Source organism: Diceros bicornis, chromosome 36, assembly GCF_020826845.1.
Source record: "Diceros bicornis minor isolate mBicDic1 chromosome 36, mDicBic1.mat.cur, whole genome shotgun sequence".
Lineage (NCBI taxonomy): Eukaryota > Metazoa > Chordata > Mammalia > Perissodactyla > Rhinocerotidae > Diceros > Diceros bicornis.
In genome coordinates, this window is record NC_080775.1 from 12537323 (window position 1) to 12565027 (window position 27705).

The following is a 27705-nucleotide window of genomic DNA, read 5'->3' on the forward strand; positions in this document are numbered from 1 at the left end:
TCATTATCACATCATCCTAACACCCGTGATGGTTATAATTATTAACTACAGGGATCTGTGTTATGCTAAGGGCCCGAATGATTTTAGACTTGCAAGGTTGTTTGTTGAATCACTGAGCTAAACTACTCTGCATGGATACAACAAAAATTTGAAATGTCTTAGGGTGAACCTGGAAATGTCTTAGGGTGAACCTGGGGGAGCAGTAGAGTTAGGAAGTGGTGTGTGCTGAGTGAGGGGGGACGGGATTCTAGCAAGAATAAGGTATACAGAGAAAGGACGAGACGAAAATGCTCTACGCCACATATTGTGATCCTCCAGATAATCCCACCAATCTTCAATAAAATCCAGAAAAATTGCAAAACGAGTAGTGTCACTGGGTTTCTTATGAAAGTTTCAGGTTCTGGTCGTCAGAGGGCCAAAATAGGCAGACATGGTGAGGAGGCAACTGACATTTTGGTTACAGTGACTGCCTACTGGATACAAGACAACCTCTAAGCTCTATGGATAGTTTACAAATATATCAGACTTGACTTTTTCCTTTAAGTGTAAAGGCTAGTAGAGGTGAAAAGCATGGGCGATGAACAACTATAGTAAAAAATAGAATTTTATATGAGGAGTTGATTCTTCTTTTGAAATATCTCTCAGATCCATCTCTTTCTCTCTGTTCCCATCACCACTACTCTAGTTTAAGTGACTTTTTACTCTTGTCTAAATTGTTTCCCATATTCAATATTTCCCACACTATAGCCAACATGATCTCTCCAAAATACATATCTAACCATCCTTTGTCCCTTTTTATTTAACTCTCACTCACTTCTTTCAGATTTTTGAATAATATATCATTTCCTCACCAAAGTTTTTCCAGATCAGACCCTCTTCCCCAAAAGTGTGAATTGTTACCCATGCTATGTTTCTGTAACACTCCAGAGTGAACTTGTCATAGCCATTTCCACATTCTAAAGTAATTGCCCATTTTATTGTCTGAAGCCCTCATTAGATGGTCAACTAGACAGCAGGAACATTATTTACACTGTGTATTTACATTGCTCGATGCTTAGTAGATGCACAAATATTTGAATGTATGATTCAGTAGATGCTATGGGAGTGGCTGGAGGTGTGGTGACATTTAAATTGGACCATGAAGGATAGGTAAGATGTGGCTATGCGGAGATGGGCATTGCTGACATAGAAACAGGTATAAGAAATAGGAAATGATTTGATTTGATTATAGAGCAAGAGTTGGCAGACTACAGCCTGTATACCAAATCTGGCCTCCACCCTGTTTTTGTAAATAAAGTTTTATTGTAACAAAGCTAGGCTTGTTCATTTACATACTGTCTATAACTTTCACACTATATTGACAGAATTGAGTAATTGCCACCATAAAGCCTGCAAAGCCCAAAATATTTACTATCTGGCCCTTTACAGAAAAAAATTGCTACCCCTGCAATAGAGGATAAAGGGGAGAGTAGTAGGAGGTGAAATTTGAAAGGTAGGTAGGGCCAGACCCTAGAGTTGTCAGAATAAAGCGCAAATTCCTTAGTCATATGTTCTGTAGACATAGATGACTGCTAAGATTACAATACTAGGGTTTGTTTTTGTTTTTAACCTATTCCTTTTTTCCTTGGTCTAGTGCTCAACACTCAATGAAAGGAATACTTTGTGCCCATTTTCCCTTATAGTATCTTGCCACCCTTCTAATGCCCCTTGTACTGACCCTGTTATTATAGGGAGTATTGAGGAATATTGAACTTCTCAGGGACTGTACAACTGCTAGAAGTGTAAACTGATAAAATTACAGAGATCTGATTAATATGAAACTGTTCTAATTTCAGCTGGAGAATCAGTATTCTTTTTTTTTTTCTTTTTTCTCCCCAAAGCCCCAGTGCATAGTTGTGTATCATAGTTGTAGAGTTGTAGCTCTTCTATATGGGAAGCTACCTCAGCATGTCTTGATGAGCGGTGAATAGGTCTGCGCCCAGGATCCAGACTGGCAAACCCCGGGCTGCCGAAGTGGAATGTGCAAACTTAACCACTGCACCTCCGGGCCAGCCCCAAAAGTATTCTTAAAATCAGTCTGTTCCTCCTTTTCCCCTCCACCCCAAATCTCAGAAAAGGTGGAACAAAAAAATATGCTATGAACTAAAATCTTAGGGCATATTGTTTCAAAAGTTGAAATTTTAAAAAGAAAAGGTATATAAAACCCGATTACAATGAAAGGAAAATCCTAGGCCAATCTGTCTTGTGAAAATAGATGCAGAAATTCTAAACAAAATATCAGGAAATCAAATTCAGTAATGTATAAAAAGGACAATAACATCACAACCGAGTTGGCTTATTCCAAGAATGCAAGGTTGGTTTAATATTTGAAAAGCAGTCATTGTAATTCAGTTCATTAACAGAATAAAGGAGAAAAGTGTATGATCATCTCTCCCCAGCCTGGGCACTATTGACATTTGGGGCCAGGTAATTCTTTATGTGGGGAGTTGTCCTGTGCATTCTAGGGTGTTTATAAAGCACCAGTCCTGGCCTCTATCTGCTAGTTGCTAGTAGCACCCACCCAGTTGTGACAACCAAAAATGTCTCCAGACATCACCAAATGCCCCATGGAGGGTAAAATCATCCCCAGCTAAGAACCACTACAATAAATGAAGAAAAAGCATTTGACAAAATTCAAAGCCCATTCGTTATTTTAAAAACAGACACACGTAGCAAACTAGGAATAGAAGAAAACCCTCTTAATCTGATAAAGATCATTTTTTTAAAAAGCCTGCCGCAAACTTTATACTTAATGGTGAAATGTTGAAAGCTTGCTCCCTGATATTGGGAACAAGACAAAGATACCACTGCTATTCAGCTGGCTGGAGAAGCAGCCAGTACAATAAGGCAGAATGAAAAAATGAGGGAACGGCATAAGGAATGGAAAGGAGGAAATAAAAATCTGTCATTTGCAGACAGCATTGTATATGTAGAAGATGGAAAAGAATCTACAGATAAACTGTTAGAATTATGCAGCAAATGTGTTAAATTTGCTTATTAGAAGATCAGTATACTTTGTATGTCTATACACCAGCAATAATTAGAAAATTTAAAAAGGGACACCATTTATAATAGCATCAAAAAACATAAAATACCTAAGAAGACATATAACGAAAACTGTGTGAAATCTTACACTGGAAACTACAAGATATTATTGAGAGAAATCAAAGAACCAGATGAATGCATATCAAACTTTAGTGCGTCAGTATTATCCAGAGTGTGAGTCAAAACACAGATTGCAGGGCCAGCCCCTTAAATTTCTTCAGTAGATCTGAGGTGAGGCCCAAGAATTTGTATTTCTAACAAGTTCCCAGGTGCTGCTGCTGCTGCAGGTTGAGGGACCACACTTTGAGAGCCACTAATCTAAATAAACGAAGGCGTACACCACATTTGTGGATCGAAAAACTGTTGGAAAACATCAGTTCTCCTCGATTGGAGGAACTTCCGTGCAGTCCCAATGAAAGTCCCAGCAGGGGTGTGTGTGTGTATTTATGTGTGTGTGGAAACTGACAAGCTGATACTAAAATTTACATGGAAATAAAGAGCCCAGAAAAGCTAGCACAGACTTAAAGAACAGCAAAACTGGAGGGCTTTAAACTACGAGATATCGAGACTTATTATAAAGTTATTATTAAACAGTATTTTATTGGTGTACAAATGGACAAGTAGACAAGCCAACAGAAAAGAGATTCCAGAAACAGACCAACACGGGTACTGTCATCTGATTTACAACCAAGGAGACCTGCAGTGGAGGAAGGATGGATGGTCTTTTCAAGGAATGGTGCTGAAACAACTGGGTATCTATCGAGAAAACAATGAATCTTGAGATCACACCATACACAGAAGTGCATTCCAGATGAACTGTAGCACGAACTATGGAAGGTTAAAAACAAGAATGCTTCTAGAATAAAACATAGGTGAATATCTTCATGACCGTGGAGTAGGGAGTGGTCTCTTAAATAGGACACACAAAGCTCTAACCATGAAAGAAAAGATTGATACATTGGACTATGTTAAAATTAAGGACTAGTCATCAAAAGACCCCCATTAAGAGCGAGAAAAGGCAAGCCAGCGAGTAGAAGATATTTGCAGTAAATATATCCAACAGAAGAGTTGTATCTAGTATGTGTAATCGTACAAATTATTTTTTTAAAGACAACTTGCTAGAAAAATAGGCAGAAGACATGAACAGGCGCTTCATAAAAGGATCTCTAAATGGCCATTTAACTACTATGAAAGAAAGATGCTCAACACCATTAGTCTTCTTGGGAATGGATTGAAAATCAGATGCAACACCAGCATATACCTGTCATACAGGGCTGGAGAACCAGCAGCCTGCCAGTGGTCGTGTGAATTGGTCCGGCCACTTCTGAGAACTGTTTGGCTGTATCTGCCAAAGCACACCTATAGCTTGTGACCCAGCAATTGTATATAGGTTTGTATCCGATGAATATCTATTGCTTGTTCTCCCTATCGGTGCTCTGTTCTATCTGCTTACCTAACCAATGCTCTCGGTATCTCCCTCCAGCCATATTCCATTGTATCTGTTTACTGAACTGTGCTGGAGATAGTCTCCTTTTCCTGAGTCATCATTCCTCAGGATGAAGCTAATATAGCCAGGCTAGTTTGAGCAATTTGCATGTATTCTTGTGTTAATCCTACCAAAACAAATGTATGCTATGCCTTAAACTAAAGAAAAGTCTCCAACATGGTGGAGACTGCAGGCTCTGTGATAGCCTGGGAGTTGGGTGCGTTGGGGTGGGTGGGCATTTGAATACTCCTGAGATCAGAGCGTGAAAAGCATCACTCTGCACCATGTAGATGAGCTCTTAATCACCATTGCTTCTGCCATTTTTTTTGTTGTTTTATCCAAGTTCATGCTCATAGTAGAGTCAAATGGTTTTATAAGGTTTATGAAAAGCATTAGTCTTCCATGTACCCCTCCTCCATTTCCTACTCATCAGAGGCAACAATTTTTAACTCATTCCTGTTTCTTTGTCATTTGTCTTCATTTTCCCCACTATTGACATTTGACTGTATATCCTTTCAGCATTTGCTGTATGTGTATATGTAGTAAATATGCATATATTTAAATCCAATCGAGACAACTCTATTTTTCTATCTGCCTTTTTTTCACTTGGCGTTATATTCTTTAAAACACCATTTAAAATGGCTGTATAATATTCCATCTGTGAATGTGCATGACTTGTTTAACCATACCCTGATGGTTGGACACTTGAGGTTGTTTCTTGTTTTGCTTGTTTTCTTGCTGCTATAAATACTAATATAATTAACGTGTGTGTGTGTGTGTGTATTGACAAAGATGAATTGACTCATAGATATAAGCTGTCTCTCCTAACTTTAGTTTTTTCCTGGGGTCAATAATTGTTGTGGTTTTATTTGCTTGCTTCGTGTTCTGTGTAGCCCTCCGGCTTGCTGTGAACTAGACAGGTTGTTCACTGCACAGCTGACATCCTGGGGACATCACCGTGACCCTGCGATTCATTGACCCTCCTATTTCCTGGCTCCCGTGTCTCCTCTTGGTTTACTTCCTTGTCAAGGAGAACCACCCCATTCCCCTGCAGTAGCTTCTTGAGAAAGGCATACATGGCACATCGGTTGTTTAGACCCCGCATGTCTTAAAAACATCTTTATCCTATCCTAACCTAATTTGGTAAGGTTTAGAATTCTAGTTCTGAATTCATTCAGAATTTTGAAGGAATCACAGCACTGTCTTCCGGCTTCTGATGTCGCTGCTGAGAAGTCTGTTGCTGTTTTGATTCCTGATCTTTTGTGATGTGACTTGAGTTTTCACTCTGGGAAGCTTTCAGGATCTTGGTCTTCGGTGTACTGAAATTTCACAGTGATGTGCTGGGGCATAGGTCTGTTGTATTTGTGTTCATTAGGTTCCTTTTTTTTTTGTTGGTGAGGAAGATTAGCCCTGAGCTAACATCTGTTGCCAATCCTCCTCTCTTTTTGTCGAGGGAGATTGGCCCTGGGCTAACATCCGTGCCCATCTTCCTCTACTTTATACAGCATGGCTTGATAAGCGGTGTGTAGGTCTGCACCCGGGATCCAAACCTGCGAACCCCAGGCCGCCAAAGCAGAGTGCTCGAACTTAACCATTACACCACTGGGCTGGCCCCTCATTAGGTTCTTCTAATGGCCCCTTTTAATCTGGAAACTCATGTCCTTCTGTTTAGGGACATTTCCTCCAATTATTTTACTTATTCATTGTGATAACTTCTTCCTCTCTATTTTTTCTGATTTTTCTTTCTGGAACTGTCATTATTCAGATATTGGCCCTCCCACACTTATCCTCTAATTTTCTTATCTTTTCTATTTAAAGAAAAATTTTTTTTGGACTTTCTGTTTTACTGTTCTAGTTTCCCTACTTTGTCTTCTAGGCTTTTATTTAGTTTCTCATTTCTGCTGTCAGTTTTCATTTCTAAGAGCTCTTCTTTGTCTTCCAGTTTTTTTAACATCATATTCTTGTTTATGGATTCAGTATCTCCTCTTATCTCTCTGAGGATATTAGTGATAATATTTTTGAAATTTTCATCATTCTGCATAGTTTGTTTCTTGTAAGTTGCTTTTTTTCTTTTTGTTTGTTTGATTTTGATATGTCTTTCATGTTGAAGGTTTTTCGCAGCTGCTTGGTATCATTAGCTATATGCATATATTTAAAAGTAGGACATTAAGAAACTGATTAAAAATTCTATGCTGGGTGTGTTGACTTTGATCTTCACTTGTGGGGTGATAAGGCTGAGCTGTGTCCTTGGGGAGCCTGTGGTATCAGCCTCCCTTGGCTCGTGGACCATTTAGACTCCCCAGAGGAGACTCCTCCAGTCTTCTGTCTCGAGAATGAATTTGGCTTCATTTACTCCTGTTTTCACTACAGTCCTTCACCGTCAACTCTGCTTCATGTGTCCCCCACTTCAAATCTCTCTTTTACTTTCTTTAAGAAAAAACATCCAGTTTTCTGCTGAGATAACCTGATTCCTTCTGAAAGAGACTTTCATCCCGTTCTGCTCTTTTCAACATCATCTTTGCCACACTTGTGGAGCTCCTCAGCACCCCCAGTGCCTGAGCTCGGGGGAGCTCTCCAGTACTCAGCGGGTTGATTCCTGGCCTCCCCCAGCTGCTGACTAAAATTCAACTTTCTCTGGTCTTCTGAGTCAGTTACCACCTGCCCTTCTGCTGTCTACCTTGCCAGATTTTATTGCTGTCGTCTCTTTTCCTATTATTTTTGCCTTTGTGATTTGTGCCCTTTAACAAAATAATAAATCCCTTTATTGTTTTAGTGGGGTTTCTGGAGGAAGAGGAGATAAATATGTGAGTGCACTCCACTATCTTTAACCAGAGATTTTTTCCCCCAGTGCTACTAGGGGAAAACAAGCACGTCTGAGAGCAGTAGGTGGCAAGTAAGCTTTCCCAAGGAGGAGCTGAAGAAGACTTACTTTCTTTGTCATTGACTCTCTAGGAACCACAAGGCTAGAGCCAATAATGGGTTCTAAGATCCTTAATTTGCTACACGTTGTAGACAGCCTTCTTTCTCGTGCAGGTAAAATGGTGAAGGACATACAGGCGCAGGTTTGTCAGGGGGGTATCCTGAATGGCAGACTCGCCCCAGGCGGGAAATTTTAAGTGCCGTGAATTCTACCCTGGGCTCTGTGTCGATCCCGGCTGTGTCGTGGTTTTTCTCTTCAGTGAAATCGCTGTTTGTTTTCTCTCTTCCATTCCTAATCCCCACGCCCATGGTGGGTGTAGGGTGATGAGAGCCTGAAGTACCTCACCCACGAGGAAAAGGACGTCATCCTGTTTTTTGAAGAGACCATTGATTCCCTGGAAGATGACTTTGAGGAACCAGACCTGTGTGACAGCGGTGTGCACTGCCACTCTCTGCGGTCTCTGGAAGAGGGCACTTCCAGTCACTCCGAGCCAGAAGATGTCATCGATTTAGTGCAGCCGGGACCTGCCGCTGGGGAACCCGAGTGCCTTCCGGATGGGACCGAGGCAGCGGGTGAGGAGGAAGCACATGTCCCTGGCCTGGTTTGTCAGTGTTGTTCAAGACACAGAGGCACTTCCTTCTGTCCTGCTCGCCTGGGTTTGCCAGTATGGAACCTGTGGGGCTTATCTGGGTTTTGCAGGGTAGAAGCATCCTCTTGGTGGTTTGATTGTTCCGCAGGTAGATGCTTTCATAGCGTATTACGATGACAGCACAGGAAGGGAAACTCCCAAAGGGCTAGAATAAAAATGAGACTAACTGGGCATACAAATAGATGTTATGTATATTTTAAAAAAGAAATAAAATTGGAAATGACTTCCAGGTAACGATTCATTCTGCAAAGAAGACATACAGGGTACTTGTAATTTAGCCCTTGAGGTTTAATCTCAATTTTGTGCAAGATCATAGCCCTGTTTCTGAAGCATGACTTTCCAAGGTGGGAGTATTTGAACTAAAAAGTCAGCTTGTTCAGGAAAACAGGAAAAGATCAGAATAGAAATTCGGCTCAGCGTCTACTTTGTACACCTGCTTGACTCAGGGTGGCATCAGAGGAGAGGTACGCTTTTTGTCCCTTGAGTCTTATGATAGAACTAGAGGGAGATGGACAAGGAGAAAATTTTCTTCCAATTTTTTTTCCTGATTGGAAAAGATATTGGACATAAATGTAGGCAAGGGAATATGGTTGGAAAGGCAAAAATAGAAGGGAAAATAGTTTTGCTCTAACTACAGCACACTGCCATTTGTCATGAGCCTCTAGAAATATATATTTTTTCTTTTTTTTTGTAAGCAAGGCTGTGTATTACACAGAATTTCACATACTATGGTTACAGGTTCCAAATATGGAGCTTAGTTTGCAGCCATCTCTTCAAAGAATAGACTTAATGTGAATTTCCCATTTTTATCACTCTTCTTCTTTGAAGTATAGTTCCTAAAATTAATTTGAACCAGCTGACCCTTTAAAAATGTCAGATCATGTAATTGTGCCAAGAAAAACACTTTTTGAAAGTAAGTCACCTTGCCCATCAACTGTCTAACATGATATTTTCATAACAAGTTTAAGTGCCTACTCTGTGGCCGGCATCATGTGAGATTCCGAGGATGCAAAGATGAATAAGACGTGGCTTAGTTTTACAGCAGGAGGAGGTGTATAAACATGAGTGCAGAAAAGCGTTAGGTGATCTGCGATCAGTATATGTTATGGATACAGTAAAGGCTCAGAGGCTAGCGTATTAAATTCTACCTGGGCCATCAAGAAACGTTTCCGTTTCACATCCAGCTATCCTTCATCTAGAAAGACCTGATGGAGTTGTTGGCGTGTGCCACACAACTTTCCAGGCTCCGTTTCTCCTTTGTAACATCCCCTGATAAGGTAAGTCATGATTTCCTCCTTTTACTTGCCTCAGGATGAGGGGTCCTTACAGGCTTGCTTTTATAATACGCTTCCCAGGTGCTGATCATTTCTGACTTGCAAGTCTTTCTCCATCTCTAATTCATTCCTTCCCGTCACATGGTTATAAGAATGATGCTATGTTCTCTTTCTCTAGTCCAGGGAACAGGGATGGAGGGAGTTTAGCTGATAGGAGGTACTGTCAACATTGGTATTACGTACCTTTGAGACCTTTTTAAATTCAGGGTGAAAAGGAAATGTAATGCGTTTATTTTTACATAAGGTGGTAGCTTATGAGGATTCTCCCTCACTTTTCAGGGGCTGGACCTGTTGGAAAGGAAGACATTCCTGATCTTGAATGCAGGAAGCAAGATGCTGAGAATTCTCCTTCTCCAGACTCCACGGTCCCAGAGGCCCCTCCTCTGTCGCCTTCCCTGCCTGTCCCCACAGCTCCAGCCCACTCCAGGAAAGAGCTGCTCTCTCCTTCTCCTCCAGCAGAGCACCCGAAACTACCCCGCTCGGTGCCGACCCCACTTGTTATCGCCCAGAAAATTTCCGAGAAGTTGGCAGGAAATGAAGCGCTTTCGCCCACATCCCCCTCGAAGGAGGGCAGGGCTGCAGAATGGAGGACACTGGCTTCTGGAGCCCCTCGAAATGGAGACCCCTTGCTGTGGCACAGACAGATGACACAGCCTGCACCCAAGATCCACCGCTTCCCGAGCAACATCAGCGTGACCAACAGCTCGGGGAAGGAGTTCAACAAGACCATCTCCAAAGCGGCCGTCAACGTGCAGGAGCGGAAAGCCCAGGTCTTGGCCAACATTAATGGTGTCTCTTTCCTCACCATGGGAGAGACGGAAGATCGAGCCCCCAAGGGTGATCTCACTGAGCAGAGGGGGACGCGTGACCAGAGCAAGCCAGGCCCCTTCCAGGAAGCCGTATTCTTGCGGGCAGGAAGGCAGACCAGTGGTCAGCAGTCCAGAGGCGTGCAGACAGAACAGTCCCCACCATTGGCCAATGGCTTCCAGAGCATCCACGATGTCCTGAAGAGTGAGCCTGGCGCCTTTGTCTCTACTGGAAAAACTGTCACCTTCCGTCCGGACCCAGCTCTTCCCAGTAAACTTGCGCGCCAGAACGCCACCAAGAGCTTTTATGAGCACCGGCAGCCGGACTGCAGCCAGGATGCTAGGAAGCGGTCGGGTTCGCTCCCCAGGGCCGTGGGGTTCAGGCCCCAGGGCATCACCGTGCAGTTCTCTGGCCGAGGCTCCACGGAGGAAGCCCGACGGGAGGCCCTGCGGAAGCTCGGCCTCCTGAAAGAGAACTTGTGATGGAGAGTGGGCAGGGAGCTGGAGCAGGCATGATGGCCCGGTCTGTGTGGCCTGGAATGGACGTGCTTACGTAAAGAGCAGCGGCAGCAGTCCCAGCTGCTGGGCCCTGCTGAGGACTAGAGAGGAGAGGCGCCAGGACTCAGCGGACAGTACCAGTGGCCCTGCTCCGATCCTACAGCTGAGCAGGGAGGTCCTTCTGTAACAGAGGGTCCGGCCCATATCTTGTCTTCCTTTTTCCAGGAACTCAGAGAATAACCTTGAAAACCTATGGGTCTCTATGATTTGTAAATGCCATATATTTTTGGGGCTTAGGAGGAGGGGGATGGGGTCTGATGTGTTATTCTTGTGTCTCTAATTGAGCCTTTTATCCCAAGGACATGACATGAAGCCGGTTTAGATCTCTTATACTCAATTCTCTAAGAAAGGGAGTTTCCCCTCCTTTTCTAAGAAAAATAAAAAAGAAATGCTTGTTAAATTTTCAGTGTCTTAAAATACTTTTCCAGTTTTTTCGTTTGTTTTGAAGGGTAGAGGTCGGTATGTTGGCCCTAGATGTGCCTTTGTTTCTTGATATAACTTGGTTTGCCCAGTTTTTCTTTTTTTTTTTTGAAAATTGAAGTAAAACCTTTAGAGTATGATTTACTGTAATTTTGAGTTATGGGAGTAGAATAGAAAGGTTGAGTTTGGAAAAGGTGGTAATTTTAAGAAAGCAAGTCTCGTGAGACTGCAGGGTCCGTGTTACTGGGAGGTGTGTGTATGAGCGTGTATTGTGTATATACGTGTACATAATATATGTTAACATATACATATGTGGGTATTGCATGTGTGCGCACACATTTGTATTACATATATGTAAACTTAAAACCCTATTAAGTCATACAGGATGCAAGCACTTCCTGTTCTCTTAATTGACACAGCCATCTCAGCATTGTGAGGGATGACACAGAAATGGTTACTTCCTAACATGGAAATCCTTTAAGGACACATCTCCATAATATTTCAGTGAACCAAAGTGCTTTTTCCTCAACAATGTGTTGTTCTGTTCCCAATTAAAGTAATATTCCAAATAAGCTTCCATATGCAAGATAGTTCCTTTTTTAGTAAAGAACATTTTTAAAGATTTAATTTATCACCTAACTTTAATTTATCACCTAATTTTAGTTTTGCATGTTCCAAGGTAGCTGGTAAACAGAAGGAAACAGAAGATTCTTAAGATCCCCTGTGTTCCGTGGGCAAGATCTCAGGATTAATTTAAAAGGGAAAAAAAACAGCGAACTAGGTTACGCAGCATGAAAAGAACTGGTTTTCTCCCAGACTGTGACTTACATGCTGAGTTGTAGCCACAGCATTATTATCAAAACTCTTTAAGGCTGGAGTCTTAAACCTCTAAAAATAGACTGGGAGGGGCCACACTTGAAGTCAGGCCCTTTTGTTATTATGTCTCAGAATCTGTTTCTTTCCTGTTGAGTATTATTTAAATTCAGGCTTTTAAATGTGCTGTGAAGGACGTTTTTCATAGTATTCAATTTGCCTTGTAAGTTACATAAAATGATTGTAATTTTTTCCTTAGAACTACAGTATTTAGTGTCTCTTCCAGCCCTGTCCTCCTGAAATAATCTTGTAGATTCTTGATGGTCTTAATTTAAATAGGTGCTTTGATTTTAGAAGTTTTTAAAATAGTTTTTATTTGACTCCTGTTTATGTTGGGTTTGTTTAAAGGATTCTTGAGAGATGTATTACCTTTTTACAGAGTAAGATGCCATACACAGTGTTTAAAAATAGAGGGTCTTGATATGGCTAACATCTAAAATATCCTTTATATATGAGGATTCTTTCTTTTTATCTTATCCTATGACTTCATTATGATTAAGGTGAACTTGACTATATATTAGCATATTTGTTCTCGTAATGACATTTTTGAAAAATAAATTTAGAGATTTATCTTAAGTATAAACAACTTTGTTTTTGCATTTATACTTCTCAATTATTTTCTTTTAAATGGTTATATCCTTCTGTTTATTCATAATTTCTTCTACCTGTTTATTCATAAGTATACTGCCTGTTACTGTGGTCATTTCTTATGCCCAAAACCTTAGTGATTAAAGCCATATGTTTTGTACGAGGTTCAAATCATAGCCACTACGGAACTAACCTGTATGTGTCCGTGTCATGTTAACACAAACACCCAGTTTGCTGAGGGGTGTTATTGCTGTAACTATATGCTTCGACATTCTTAAAGGGTCATCTTCAAGGGAATTTTAAGGACCATATTTCAAAGCAAAATTGTAATGAAAAGGAAAGATGGAAAGTGCCCAGTTTTTTTTTTTTTTCTTTTCAAGTGATACTTGTAACTCAGTCTCCATGTTTATGAAACTCTATCTGAATACTTAATATCAGGGGGGAAAATTTCTCCTTTGCTTTCAGGAAAGTGTGTACAAATGGCCAAAGTAGAGTTGCATCTCCAAGTGGTAACACCCAGCCATTAGCAGGGTAACCGTGTCTGTTCCGGTCTCTCTCCCACCCTCTCCTCCAGCGTGCGCACTTATCTTCACAACGCTGGGAGAAATTCTGATCTTTGCTGTTCTCTCGCTGGCTCACGTTCTCCCCTGATAAGGCTTGTGGAGGAGAAAAGGCACGCACAGGCAGGGTGGCCGTCTGATGCCTCTGAGTCTCAAGATGCACACAGCAGAGGGCTCGGCCTGAGCTGCATCCTTGCCCTTTTTTCTCCTCTCACTGCACAACCTGACCTGACAGAGAATGCGTCTTCACTCAGAATTCCTGATGGGGAGCTCCCAGTGTAGGCTCCCCATCTGAAACGAGCTTTCAGGAAGAGCTCAGTGGAGTCGATAAGTGAGGCCTCATGGAACCCTTAGGACTGACCCTTTTATTTATAAAAAATCAGAAATGTATTCTCTTTATTAAATTCCCACAGTGTTGGCTATGCGGAATTTGACCCTTCGGAGGATTGGTGGTGATGTTTTTTATACAGGTGATCTAAGAAATCAGTTCTTTGTGTTTATGCAAGAGAAATAAGATAAGTATGAAACAATTTACTCTGTTTTCCTAATGGAGGTGCAGAAGGAGGCATTGTTTCTCTCCGAGTGTATTTTATCACCCCGACAAGACAAGTTTTAATAAACTTTTTTCCCTAAACTGCTCCCTTGGCTTTTTAAACGTTTGTCATCAAATCACTGTGTCCCTGCGGGAGCAGAGCCCTGTCCTGTGTTTTCCTCCCTGCCCCCGCCTGGGAGCCTGTGATCCCAGGTGGCGGGAGGAAGGGGAGGGTGTGGGGAAATGCTCACCTGTGAAAGGTTCATGTTTTCACTGAAATGACAAGTCACCAAACAGGTTTTGTTTCTTCTCTTCACAACAAGGCTTTTTTCCCTGCTTTCAAGTATGGGGAACAAGTTCCCATATCCTTTCCTAATCTGCTCGCTGGACAAGCCCTGCTTTCAGATATCTGAGAAAAGAGAAGGCAGGGCTGTAAGCTGCTGTGTCCTGGGAAATCTGGAACTCTCTAACTGAATTTGAAATAGAGACCGGCACGCACGGTGCTGCCAGGGAGCCGACCACCCACTGCCTTGCTGACCCCTCCAGCTCCTGCTCCCCTCCCCCGCCACAGTCACCCTCTTCTCGAGGGAAAGCACTGCTGGGGGACAAAAATCCATTTGTCTGCACAAGAAAAGGAGCAACAGGATGATGACCTGAGGGCACTTCGCATCCCCCACTTTTTAGCATAAAAACGGTCAGCTTTTGTGTGTGATGGTTGCAGTCCTTCTAAAATGTCTCCTTATTCAAAAAAGAACAAAACTCTTTGCTACACATTCCAAATTCATAAGACTTAAGAAATGCCAATCACTGTGTCACCAGTAGGCTCACTCTCCTTCCTGGTTACTGTCCTTCTCAGGGGGCCACCGACGACCCCGGGGCCAGGTGGAGCCTGCCCCACGCCGTACCATCACTTGCTGAGCTGCAGACTTCAACCCTGTCGACCTGGCTCCGTGAAGATGTGCTTCAGGCTCGCTTCTTATCATCTCAACTGTGTGAACTTGCTACTCAACAACGAGCTATAAAGGGAATAGGGGGAACACGGTGATTTCCAGAAATGACCTTGAAAGCCTTAGTGGCAAACATGGCATTCTCTAACCTGTGTGGGGAGAACCATAAATCGCCCTAAGGGGCAGGAGGTGGGAGCAGGGCCCAGCCCCTCAGAGAGCACTGCAATCCTGGGACGCCCTCCCAGTGTCCCTTTTTGCCTCCTGACTCCTTGGCCATCCCCTAGATCTGTCTGCCACAGGCCCCACCTCACTGGTTGAGTTCCATGTAGGTTTTCCTGATTCTCATAGCTTCTTCAGGATCCCAGAAGCCAGCTATTTCCCCAGCTGAACACGACTTCTGAGGTTCAGAGAGCATTTCGAAGGGGAAACCCACCCTAGTTTTGTGGAGGGCCTCAGGGTCTACTTTCTGGGCCTGGAGCTCCTAGCTTGGCAGCTTGGGTTCAGGATTCAGTGATCATCCCCACCTCACATCCCCCTGCCCGCAGTAAAGGCAGCAGCTGTGCCGGTCCGACCAGGGCCGGAGCTAAGAATTCACATTTGGAAGCTGAAGTTAATGGAACTTAATCATTGATAAACAGGTCATACTTCATAAACTTCAGCCTCCAAGTATTTGTGTGTGAAGCAGAGCTGCCAAGGGTAGTAACCTAAGTTCTGGAAATACCTTTAAGGGGTGGGGCTGAATGAACAAGGAATCCATGTGTCAGGTGTAAAAGGCTCCAGAAAACAGGAAGCTCTGCACACGTGTGTGCTTGCGTGTGCGTGCATACGGTCTTCTAGGTGACTGGTTATCTCCATCCGTGGCATTCTCTGATTCTTTCTGTGTGGTATACTCCCCTTGAGTGTTGGGACATGCAGCAGGAGGCTGGCCCTTGTTACCAAAGATTTGTTCAGGTCTCTGTGGCCTGTATAAAATCACATAATTCCTCATAGAACCCACATCCCTGACAACTTATTGGGATGGCAATGCTACAAGGTTCTCTTCCACTGCTAACTAGTTCTCCTATTGCAGAGAATAGGAGTTTCCTGGTCCATGAAATAGGATAGAATTTATCCTTTCACCTGACTATTTGGTGTCGAAGCATTTTGAATCTGGGGGAAATAACCTCTGCCTTGTGAAGACGATTTCAAACAGTAGGAAGGTTCCAGAAGGGCCTTCTCATGCAGGGCCTGCTGTGACGGCTGAGGTGCCTCGTCTTCCTGGGGCTTGCTTTCCAGACTCAGAGCTCAGGGCACACTCAATCTTGCTCTTCTGAATTCACAGTCTCTGTTTGTGCAACTGCTTGTCAGGCCCTTTATCAGTCCAATCTGAAAGGCCAAATGAACTGAATGAAGATGTTTATAACGTAAAACAGTTGTCTGAAACTTGTCTTAATTTGTGAAGCTTAGGAGGTGAACCAAGTGCTGCTGAATATGACAGTGTTCATTCATTCATTCAGCAAATCTTTGTGTCCTTTCCATCTGCCCGACACTGCGTGGAGCCAAATATTATCACTTATTCCTCATGACTGCCTACCCGGTGGGTATAATAACCACATACAGATGAGAAAATGCAGGCTTCTCTTCTCTTCACAAGGGCCTCTTGGAGGCTACTGGGTCCATGTCCTGGTTGCCTGGGCTGCAAACTCTCTGCTTCCCACGTCTTCTGCAAAGCTGCCCGAGCTGTGCCAGGCTCATGCCGTCCAGACGTCCCTTCTGAGTATGGAGAGGGCAAACCCTCCTCAGTGTCTTTAGACTGCCATCTTGTTTCTCTTCTACCGTGCTTTTCTTGTCTCCCGTGGGGTCACTTCCCGTACTGTCCTCACGCTCTGCCCCCACCCACTAGGGCTCATCCCTGATTGCAGTTATGTATGAACGGATAGGGAATGGGGGCTTGTCTTTAGGGATAAGAAGAACAGACTGTGAAGACTGTGTCATTTCGAAGTCAGGCTTGGTGGCAAGAGCATTCCAGAGGGCTGCGCAGAACTTGAAAGAGGAAAGGGAAGCAGATCTTGCCCCCCGGGCCTGAGAAGGGCCCTTCAGCCAGGCTGGTTCCTTGAATGCCCTTCACGTGACCTCTGCCTTGGGGGAATCCAGTTCAAAGCAGGCCTCTGGCTCCATCCCTCCTCTCCCCCCCCTCAGGACTTGGTTCTGGAACCCAGAATTGCCAGTCATGATTTCCAACATCCCTGCGAGCAGGACTCCCACGCACACACAGCTAAATGAGTTCACCGGGGAAATTGCCCAATCTGCCGCTTGGCAGTCCTTTGAAGTGGGGGTTGTTACTGGAAAGGCAACCAGGCTTCAGTGGAAAGTCCAAGACCTGACTCCACTGAGCAGGAGTGCTCGGAGCAGGCCAAGCCAGCGTGGCTGCCCAGGCTGGCCTCAGCCTCGCCCTCCACAGAGGCTCACGGTGGGGATGCCTTGGGAGGGTGCTGGGGCCACACTTGACTGCACCATTTTCAGTCTCTAGCCACATTTCAGTCGTGACGCAACTGCAGCGCAAACTGGCGGTCCTTCCCCAACCGTGTCATCGGTGATTACAAGTCTGCCAATATTTGTAGCTGGCATTGTTGAAGTTTCTGTCTACATTTTATTGGGATGTGCCTGCTCTCAGAGAACTGAGCGTCTCCTTGCCTTGGGAGGCTTCGTCAGTAATGTTGCTGCTGTTTAAATTATGTTTTTGTAGGGCCGGCCCCGTGGCTTAGCGGTTAAGTGAGCGCGCTCCGCTGCTGGCGGCCCGGGTTCGGATCCCGGGCGCGCACCAACGCACCGCTTCTCCGGCCATGCTGATGCCGCGTCCCACATACAGCGACTAGAAGGATGTGCAGCTATGACATACAACTACCTACTGGGGCTTTGGGGGAATAAATAAATAAAATTATTAAAAGAAAATTATGTTTTTGTAAATTTCTTTCAGGAATAACTACTTTCAGTGCCAATTGGGGCCAGATTTAAAAATCGCTCGATTTTATCTTTTAAACAAAATTTTTTCTCAGCTCAATCATCCACCTTACACAGTCTTGATTCCAAATGACCATTTGCTATTTCAAGAACAGATCCACCTCCAGAGGTATATATTTTGCTCTAAATGTACTCCGCTCAAGTCCAGACTGCACACACCGAGACCTGCAACGCTTTATCAGGAGCAGAGACAGCTGAAAGGATTGAGTATGTGGAAGCTGCAAATAAAAAAGACCTGAGGGGCCGGCCCCATGGCATAGCAGTTAAGTGTGCGCGCTCTGCTGCTGGCGGCCCGGGGTTCAGATCCCAGGCGCACACCGATGCACCGCTTGTCAGGCCATGCTGTGGCGGTGTCCCATATAAAGTAGAGGAAGATGGGCACAGATGTTAGCCCAGGGCCAGTCTTCCTCAGCAAAAAGAGGAGGATTGGCATGGATGATAGCTCAGAGCTGAACTTCCTCACAAAAAAAAAAAAAAGAGAGACCTGAGAGGCTACGAGAGCTGCCTCCAGAGGCTTCTAGAGGGCTGTCATAATAGACGATTCTATGTGGCCACAGAGATTACACAAAGCAAGGTTTCAGCTCAGTTCAGGGAGTTTTACAGTGTTTAGAGCTGACTGAAAATGGAAAGAACTGTTCACAAGAGCGTGAGCTCACATCTCCATGGAGGTGTGCAAGAAGAGACTGGGCAGTGTTCTGGGAAAGGACAGCGATAGGAATTGTATTTAGTGTCACTCCTTCAAATTCTGAGATTTCGTGGTGGGTTCATATAGAGCAGGCTAAGTCGTTATCCTGACAGAGTTTGAATCCCAGCCCTACGATTGTTGGCTATGTGACTTAACCTCTCTGAACCTCACTTTCTTCATGTGAATAAATGGGGGTGAACCACACTCGCCTCATAGGGTTGTTGTAAGGAGTGAATGAGCCACATATGTAAAGGGTATGCCTGGCACACACCTTCACCATCATTGCCATTATCATCATTGCCATCATCACCATCACCATCACCTTCATCACCATCATCACCACCATCATCACCACTGCCATGAAGGCCACACCAGAATTCCTATAGAGCCTTCCAGAATGGCCCTGAGCAGGCCCAGCAGTGTGGAGGGTGAGCAGGTACCAGCTTAACAGTCTCATTCAGACACCACCGCTCACCGTGGTCCAATTCGTACATGCAGTTCCGTGGTTACTTCAGCAAAGAAGCAAGTTTTATATTTAAATTCCACTCCCTACTGAGAAACAGGGTTTTGCCACTTTCTAAAAATAGGTCCCCAGAGTTTATTTTCCTTCCCCAGAGCTGGGTAGGTCTGGCTTCCTGCTTAGATACACAACATTGGAGGACTCACCATCCAAGTTCACACTTTTCCAAGTCTCCTTTCCTTTCCCCGTGGAACTCTCAGAGCTCCTCTCAGAGCTGAGCTCTCCCACCACCTCCTGGGGCCTCCTCCCAGATGAGGAAGTGCCCAGCCCAGCCCAGCCCAGCGCCCGAAAGGCTCCGGGGAACACTGGGGGATTGTCCAGCCAGAGCCCCTGGCCGCCTTGCTGCCGCGGAGGAAGTGCTTATTTTGAGTTGCTGGGCTGGCCGGGCTGCGGCCCTCAGACTTTCCATCCTACACAGCACACTCCCAGCCAGTCCTCGGCGGAAGGAGGGCTGGGGCAGAACCTCGAGGAGGTGGGTGGCCCCTTCAGCCAGAGCTTCCAGAGTGGCCTCCATGGAGCAGGTGGGATGATCCAGGCCCCAGTTAAACCTGCCTGGGGTCAGGAGCCCCCCAGAAAGGCCCCCACTTTCTTTGCAGCATTACCCACCCCTCCTCCACATTCTAGGTGGAAAGGCCCAGAAGCTCATCCTCCAAGTTGCTGTTTCTCAGTCCATATTGACCCAAGCCAGTTCTCCTTCCAGCATAGAATGGTAGATGCTGCCCCCTCCCTCCAAGAAATGTCCTCCTGGAGCCTTCCTCCGAAACTTGACCCCCCCTTCCTCCAACTGGCCCATCACCACTCTCTCAGCACTTCTATGGCAGTGGGGATCTTCAGCTGCCACCTGGAACCACTAAGAGAGGGCAGCATTCCAGAAGAAGACCTGGGCTTAAGAGTCGACTTCAGCTCTCACCAGCTGTGCACACCAGGTGGGAGATTTTGAAAGACCAAATGAGATAATGGGTGTGCAAAACTTCTGAAAACTGAAAGAGCAGTTTGTTCTAGGGCAGTGGTTCTCAAAGTGTGGTCTCCTGAGAAGCAGAATAAACACCGTCAGGAAATTTGTTAGAAATGCATATTGGCAGGCTCACCTCAGATCTGAATGCGAAACTGAAGGTGAAAACCCAGGAATCTGGTTTTAACAAGCCCTCCATGATGCTGATGCAATGGGCTAGTAAACGGAAAACAGACCCCTTCCTCTAAGGTGACAGCTGGGGGAAGTGACCAAAGATGCAGAACGGGTGCCGGGCTGTAATATCCTGGAGGGTAGGGACCACGTCATACTTATCTGTGCATCCCTAGTGCCTGGTGTGGCATCGGGCACAGAGTAGGTGGTCAGTTAAGAGCTCTTACATTGAATAGGGTGTGAACACTAGAAGACAAGAGTAGCTCAGAAGTCTCACAATGAGTATGTGTCACTTTTATCATTTAGAAAGCAGATAATCCAGTTTGAGGAAGAGAGACAGAAAAAAAAAAAAAAAATAGACGTGGGCCACTTTCTTGGTCCTGCCCATGACGGCTGTTGGGGAGATGATGGTGGGAACCCTCAACTAGACAAGGGGCCTGTGTCCCCCACTGCACCCCTAGAGGTCACATGTTGGTTGTGATCACCATCCACTGATTCATCCTAGGAGTCTTTGAGCCCCTCTTACATGCTGTCCCCGGGACTGAGGTGAGCAGGGCACGCACTGTCCCATCCTCCCAAGTAGGCAGTCCAGGGAGAAGACAAAGAAACAAGGTAATTGCAAGAAGGTATGACAGCATTGTGAAAGGGGAAATACAGGGGCTAGGGGACAGAGGAGGGGCAGTGGTCAGGGAAAGAAGGGGGCCAAGCTGACTTGAAGGGTACACGGGAATTCATGGGACTACAAGGTGAGTAGAGGGTTCTAGACAGAAGGCATGGCCTGTGCAAAGACCCAGAGGTGAGTCGGGACTAAAGCACTTAGGAGGGGAGGGTCATGTGAGGGGCTGTCAGTCATCACAGTCACTAGTATAAAACCTCGGGAGGCGGGGCCCCAGAGCAAGGCTGCAGTCCCTGCCCACACGACTTGCAGACTTGCAGTCTAGCCGTAACACTCGGCACGTGTCTAGACACTGGGGAGACAGCAGAACAGAAACAAAACACAAACAGACCCTCCTCTTGAGGAGCTCACATCCTACTGGCAGAGACAGAAACAAACAACACAGCCAAGAAGGGGGCTTCAGGGAGAGGGGCAAGCAGAAGTCAGACATGGGTGGAATGGCTGACAAACGAGGACGGGTGGGGCGGAGGAAGGTGAAGGTGCTATCATCACCAGGAAGGTGGGAGTTGTCACCAGGTAGGTAGGGAGGTGAGCGTGCCAGTTCGCTCCTCATGTCACCCCACCACTCAGGGCTCTGTGACTTCAACCAGATGGTTCCAGAATCTCGGCTTGCAATCAAAGAAAGGGAAAATCGCCAGTTTTCAGGGGGGGAAGGAACAAGACAAAAAGTACTATGCCATGCTATGATATACTAATAATAAACTATACATATTATACATACTATACTATACACTCTACTATGCTATACTAATACTATACTATACATACTATACTATGCTATACTAATACTATACTATGCTATACATATACTGTACATACTATACTATGCTATACTAACGTTATACATATTATACTTTACATACTATACTATACTATGCTATGCTATACGAAGCTATGCTATGCTAATACTATACATGTTATACTGTATTAAATAGCCTAAAGCCTGACACTTAATCCACATTTAGTACATGTTGGTGGAACTGAGCTAAGGCTTCTCCAGCTGAGAACGGGGGGACCTCTTTCTTCCGCTTGGCCTCTGGAACCCGAGTTCTATGCCCTGGGAGTGCCACTTCCAAAGCTGGCTCTCTCTCCATCCACATACCAGATCCGTCCAGATGTGTTCAGAGGGAAGTGGTAGATGACAGGGCTGGGGAGGGGTGCCTGTGGGTGAAACCTCAGCCATGCTAATGACAGCTAATGGCAGATGGAATCCCCGACACCAGCTGTACCTGCTCATCTTCTAATGGAAGAGGATGCTTGGCGGGTGTGCCTCCCGGGCTGGCTGCCTGTGGACCTCACCATGAGTCCTAACTAGTTATCCTCTGAAATGAGGCTTTAAATAAAACCCACCTCAGATTCACACTTGATTTCTGAAAATGTATTTGGGAGGGAGGAAATGCCTCGGGGGAGGCAGTACATATAGTGAAAATGAAGACGGGCTCTTGGCGTGGCCCTGGCCCAAGGGGTCACTCCCACATCTGTTTCCTCACTGTATTAGGACGGATTAGGCTAGGCTGTGGTAACAAATAACCCCCTGATCTTAGAGGCTTAACAAAATAAAAGTTTCTTTTACTCAAAGTCACGTTGTGGGTCATGCAGCCCTGCTCCATCATGTGGCTACACCACCGGGAACACCTGGCCTCCGGGGCCCTGCAGCAGGGAAGGCGGAGGGATCTGGGGGGGCTTGTCTGAGCGGCAGATGTCACTCCTAACCCTCCTCCCCTAGTCACCGTCACCCGAGTGAGCTCAGCTCACAGCCACACCCCATGGCAAGAGGGTCGGGAATGCCGGGAATGCAGGCCCTCCCCAGGAAGAGGAAACAGTACAGAGAGTGCCTGGCGTCACCTGCACCGGCTCAACTGTTAAATCCGTGAATTGATTAATTACATTTTGGGAGGGGCACCTAACGTGTGCCAGGCATTGTGTCAAGTGTTGGAGCTACAAAGATTTCCCCGTCTTCAAGGAGTTCAGTCGGCGGGACAGACAAGAGGATGTCGTGCTACAGTTCTGCACGGGTTATTGTGGGAGCAGCACCAGAGGCCCTGACCCAGCCGGGGCAAAGCGGTGGGCCGCGGTGTGCAGGCATTTAACTGACTCTGCAAAACCATGTAGGCGGACTTACACATACATGTGTTTATTATACATCTTACTGACATAAAGGATGTGTAGCACACAACTTACAAATAATGCTAAAATACGCAATACTCTACCCTGTAAATTCCACATAGCCAACTAATTCTCACAGAACGTGTTCACTGATTTTTGCCAAACCCTTGCATTCAAACACACTTTGACAAATGGAGTTGCATCCCAATCATCAGCTAACTCTTTCCCCAATAAATTTATTGCGCTTACATCTGATATGTGATCTGCCAGTAAACTATTTCTCACCCTCATAATAATTAGATTTATTAAACTGAAACCTCTTTTGACATGAGCAGTTTCGTTGCTGAATCAGATCAGATAATAGTTTTCAAACGCTGGGAACTATTCCTCCCATTTTTTGTGTTATTCACAATACAATGGCCACGGGCACAGTATGCTTTTAAGTTAAATCTGCATTATTAACATTTTCTTTCTTATGTCACTTTCTGAAGTATAGACAATCAAGAGAACAATAAATCAAGCCCTGGTTTATAGCATTTGCCAATTTCAATGGTGTAACTACTCCCACCCTGGCCAATTTCCAGCAACCAATCTGACATCACTGAAGACAGAGCTGGGAAGAGAAGGGCAGTAATAAACAGTCCATGGTATTTCCAGCAAACAGATACAGTGGACGTAAATAACATCAAGATCATAGAAAATAGCAAGGTAATTAGGAAGTGATGAATTTAGAGTATTTATTACCTTTTTTTTTTTTTTGGGAGGAAGATTAGCCCTCAGCTAACATCTGTCACCAATTCTTCTCTTTTTGCTGGGGAAGACTGGCCCTGGGCTAACATCCGTGCCCATCTTTCTTCACTTTATATGGGATGCCGCCACAGCGTGGCTTGACAAGTGGTGCGTTAGTGCACGCCTGGGACCCGAACCCCTGGCCACCGCAGCGGAGCGCACAATTAACCGCTACGCCACCAGGCTGGCCCCTTTGTTACCGTCTTTAATTGTGAGTTCATATCATTAAATTTTAAGATGATGGCTGTCTTTAACTGCTGGCCTGTAAAATTCCTGAAAATTTAAGTCTGGCCAGCCAGGACAAGCCGGCTCTAGCCCACGACCAGGGGCAGGTCAGGGAAGACGGGAGGTCTGCCTGAGCCGAGTGAAACGAGCGTTGCAGTTACTCCAGAAGGAAAAGGAAGGACAGTGCAGGCTGGTGAGAGCATCAACTACACCAGGGAAATAGAAAATGACCGAAACAGGGTGACCACACGGCCTCGCTTGACTGAGACAGGCCTTGTCTGTGCTCATTGTCCCACAGTCCCCTTTTGTTTCCAAAAGTCCCCATTTGCGATGAAAATCATACAGCTTCCCTATACTAGGCGGAGAGCTGCGGCCCTCTGGGTTTCCAGAACCTTGCCGGGAGTGGGGAGGAAAGGCTGGTTGGCGGGCAAAGAAGCCAGGGTGGAGGGGGTGGAGGAGGAGGCAGGAGGGAATGGCGTGGGGAGCATGGAGGGCACGTTCTGGGAAGTTGGAATAAAAAGGGAAGGCTCTGGAACAATAGGCTGGCACCCAGAGAGGGTTCTTTATGGGAGGAGCTGGGCTCTGAGGCCCTGCCAGGGCCTGGGCGGGCCGGCCTCCTCTGGAACCAGTGCCTGCGGTGGCTGTGATTCACTGTCGGTCTCACAAAGCTGGCCGGGGAAGGAGGAAGAAATCTACGCGAAATTGAAGTGTTTGAGCATCCAGCTTTCTGACAACAAGGGAAGAGGTGAGCATGATGGGTGGTAAGCGGGATGAAAATTCCCCACGTGGTCCATCTCCACTCCATGGCTTGGAATTCCCAGGCCAAAGCCAGAGCGCCTTCCGGGGGAGAGTCTCCTCTGAAGCTGGTGTTTGTGGTTTTTTCCACAAGCCAATTCATGTCCATCTCACCTTCCCAGCCAGCAACCTTCCTTAGTGCCCCCAAACCTCATCCTCCCAAGCCCTACTGTCCTCTCATTTTCTACCCATGGAGACAGGGGACAGCCGGCCCTTCCCTGGAGGAGGCAGCACAGCGCCAGGGCCACAGGGTTTTTGCTTCCCCAGCTGCCCACGTGGGCACTCGTGTGTGGCAGGGCGAGGCCAGACCACCCTCTGGCAAAGCAGTTGAGGACAAATGATCCCAAAATTGAAATGTTCTGAAACTTTTACAAGCCTTTCAAACCTTCCCTAAATAAGGCAAAGAAGTTAAGGAACAATCTTTGGCCTTGAAGAATGAGGAGGAGACCAAGGGCCCTCTCGGCTGCAGGATGTGTGCCTTTTACATCCGTGTTTTATAAGGAGATCTAAATGGATAGATAACATATCTAAGTGCTGTTCCAGGGACTCTTTCTGTGTCTCTCTCTGTGTCTCTGATAGATGGATGGATGGATGGATGGATGGATGGATGGATGGATGGATGCATGGATGCATGGATGGGTGGATGGATGCATGGATGGGTGGATGGATGGGTGGGTGAGTGGGTGGGTGGATGGATGGATGGATGGGTGAGTGGATAGATGGATAGATAGATGGATGGATGGATAGATGGATAGAGTTCACACATATAGATGAACTTATTTAATCTTCACATCAGCCCTGTGAGGTGAGGCAGGTACTACTGGAGGAAACTGAGGCACGGAGGGGTGAGTTAACCTCCAGAATCCCACAGCTGGTCAAGGTCAGAGCTGAGATTTGAACCCAGGCCGTCTCGCCCTTAACCGCATCACTGAGCTGCTTTCCCACACACAGGGGGTCCTGTCATTGCTCTTTTCCTTCCTCTGGGGCTCACAGGAGCCAGAGTCATGTCACACATGACATTAGATCCAGGGCAGGCCCAGGCTGTGGAGAGGGGTGGGGGGGCCTTCTTTAAGACAAGAACTACAAAACTGTGACTACTAATCGCGCCGGCTTTGGAAGCGCCGTGCAAGTGAGGGGCCCTGAACTTGAAGCTCCACTGGCCTCCGTGGTAAATGGGCCCCTGGCCTGGTGCCCTCAAGGGCTGTCAGTCTCCAATTACCTAATGCAAGGGCTTCCTGGAGTCTTTTCTGTCCACTGGCAGAGAGATACTTGCGTCTCTCTCTCCTCTGGGAAAGAGGAACGATATCCCAGAAGGGGAAATTGCAAGTGGGTCTGAGGGAAATCCAAAAACAGCCGGGCATCCCCCTCAGCCCACTGTTGAGACAAGCGCTGGAATCTGGGGCCTGGGCGGGGCCTGGGTGCGGGCTGCGAAGGGAGTGCTCCCAGTGATTCAGGCCGGAAGCTGCTGGCACCCTGCCTGCTTTCAAAAGGCATGAATAACCAAGGGGAAGATATGGAAAATTTCCTGACCAGACCTGAAGCTGGTGGGTCATTAAAAGTTAACCCATCCCAGGTCACGCATGTGGCCTGAAGCTAAAGTGGACGCACAGGGAGGAGAAAGGACCCATTCCCCTCTTGAATGCTATAAACTGCTCTTCTTTTTAAGAGGTGCAGACAGGGTCACAGATGACCCAAGCCAGAGAGCTTCAGTCCCGTGGGAACAGTTCGTGTGAGGTATCGCCACAGGTTGTCTTTGGTTTTCAAGTTTTAGAAACCATCGCCCCTGACTAGAATATTCTGTGCTATCAAAGACCCTCATAGGCTGTTCCTCCCTCTCCCTTCCCTGACAATGGCGTCCAAAAGCCATGAGGTGGGGCTGAGCAAAGTTAGGCATCCCTGGTGGGGGCACAACGCCTAGGGGTGGGGTTGAGGGGGTGAGGAGGGCTGTTGTGGGGTAGGGGGCCCAGCAAGGGTCTCAGAGCCTGGGCGAGGGTGGGGGGCGGGGATCGCATCCTCATGGGGGGGCAGTGTGACGAGAGTTAGTCACATACAGCGGGAGTGACCACACAAGTCAGTGTATTAAGGACAACGGAGCCAGCTTTCTCCTGTCTGAGAGGGGGCTACAAACATGGAAAGGAGAAAACTCGAATGAGCCCTTTGGTGTTGGGTTGGAATCGGAGATACTGATGTGCACTCGAGGTTTTCAATCTACGTCGACAGAAGTAGAAATAAACATGGAGGAAAATGTGTGCAGATGCATGTATGTTCATACACACATATGTTCCTGAGCTCAGCCCACGGACACTGCAGTATCCATGAGGACATGTGGCGCCCAGATACTGACTTCTGAATACTGCTGTGAGAGAACGGCTGATTGACCACACTTAGATGGGAAGGCAGACTCTTCAAGGGCAGCTACTGCAATAGGGTTTTGTAGTAGGAAACAGCGATCGGACTCAGTCTAACTCCAACAAGGACAAGTCGGGGTTTACGTCCCAGGAGCAGGTGAAAAACTGAAAGCCATCCCTCTAAGAACAGGAACCAGACAAGGATGCCCACTGTCACCACTCCTATTTAACATAGTACTGGAAGTCCTAGCCAGAGCAATCAGGCAAAAGAAAGAAATAAAAGGGATCCAAATTGGAAAGGAAGAAGTGAAACTGTCACTATTTGCAGATGACATGATTTTATATATAGAAAACCCCAAAGAATCCACCAGAAAACTTTTAGAAGTAATAAACGAATACGGTAAAGTTGCAGGATACAAAATCAACATACAAAAATCAGTTGCATTTCTGTAGACTAACAACGAAGTAGCAGAAAGAGAAATTAAGAATACCATCCCATTTACAATTGCAACAAAAAGAATAAAATACCTAGGAATAAACTTAACCAAAGAGGTGAAAGATCTGTACACCGAAAACTATAAAACATTTCTGAAAGAAATTGAAGAAGACACAAAGAAATGGAAAGATATTCCGTGCTCTTGGATTGGAAGAATTAACATAGTTAAGATGTCCATACTTCCT

General features: G+C 45.8%; 1 protein-coding gene across 3 annotated transcripts in view; it reads left to right on the forward strand.

The window, feature by feature from the left end:
- Window positions 1-14014, forward strand: part of PROSER2 (proline and serine rich 2) — a 43648-nt gene extending 29634 nt beyond the window's left edge. For all 3 annotated transcript variants that reach the window (XM_058532415.1, XM_058532414.1, XM_058532413.1), the window contains exons 3-4: window positions 7810-8062; window positions 9753-14014. In XM_058532415.1, the coding sequence (XP_058388398.1) occupies window positions 7810-8062; window positions 9753-10762 (1263 nt within the window). In that variant the 3' untranslated portion in view covers window positions 10763-14014. The remainder of the gene's footprint in view (window positions 1-7809; window positions 8063-9752) is intronic.
- Window positions 14015-27705: the final 13691 nt, after the last annotated feature.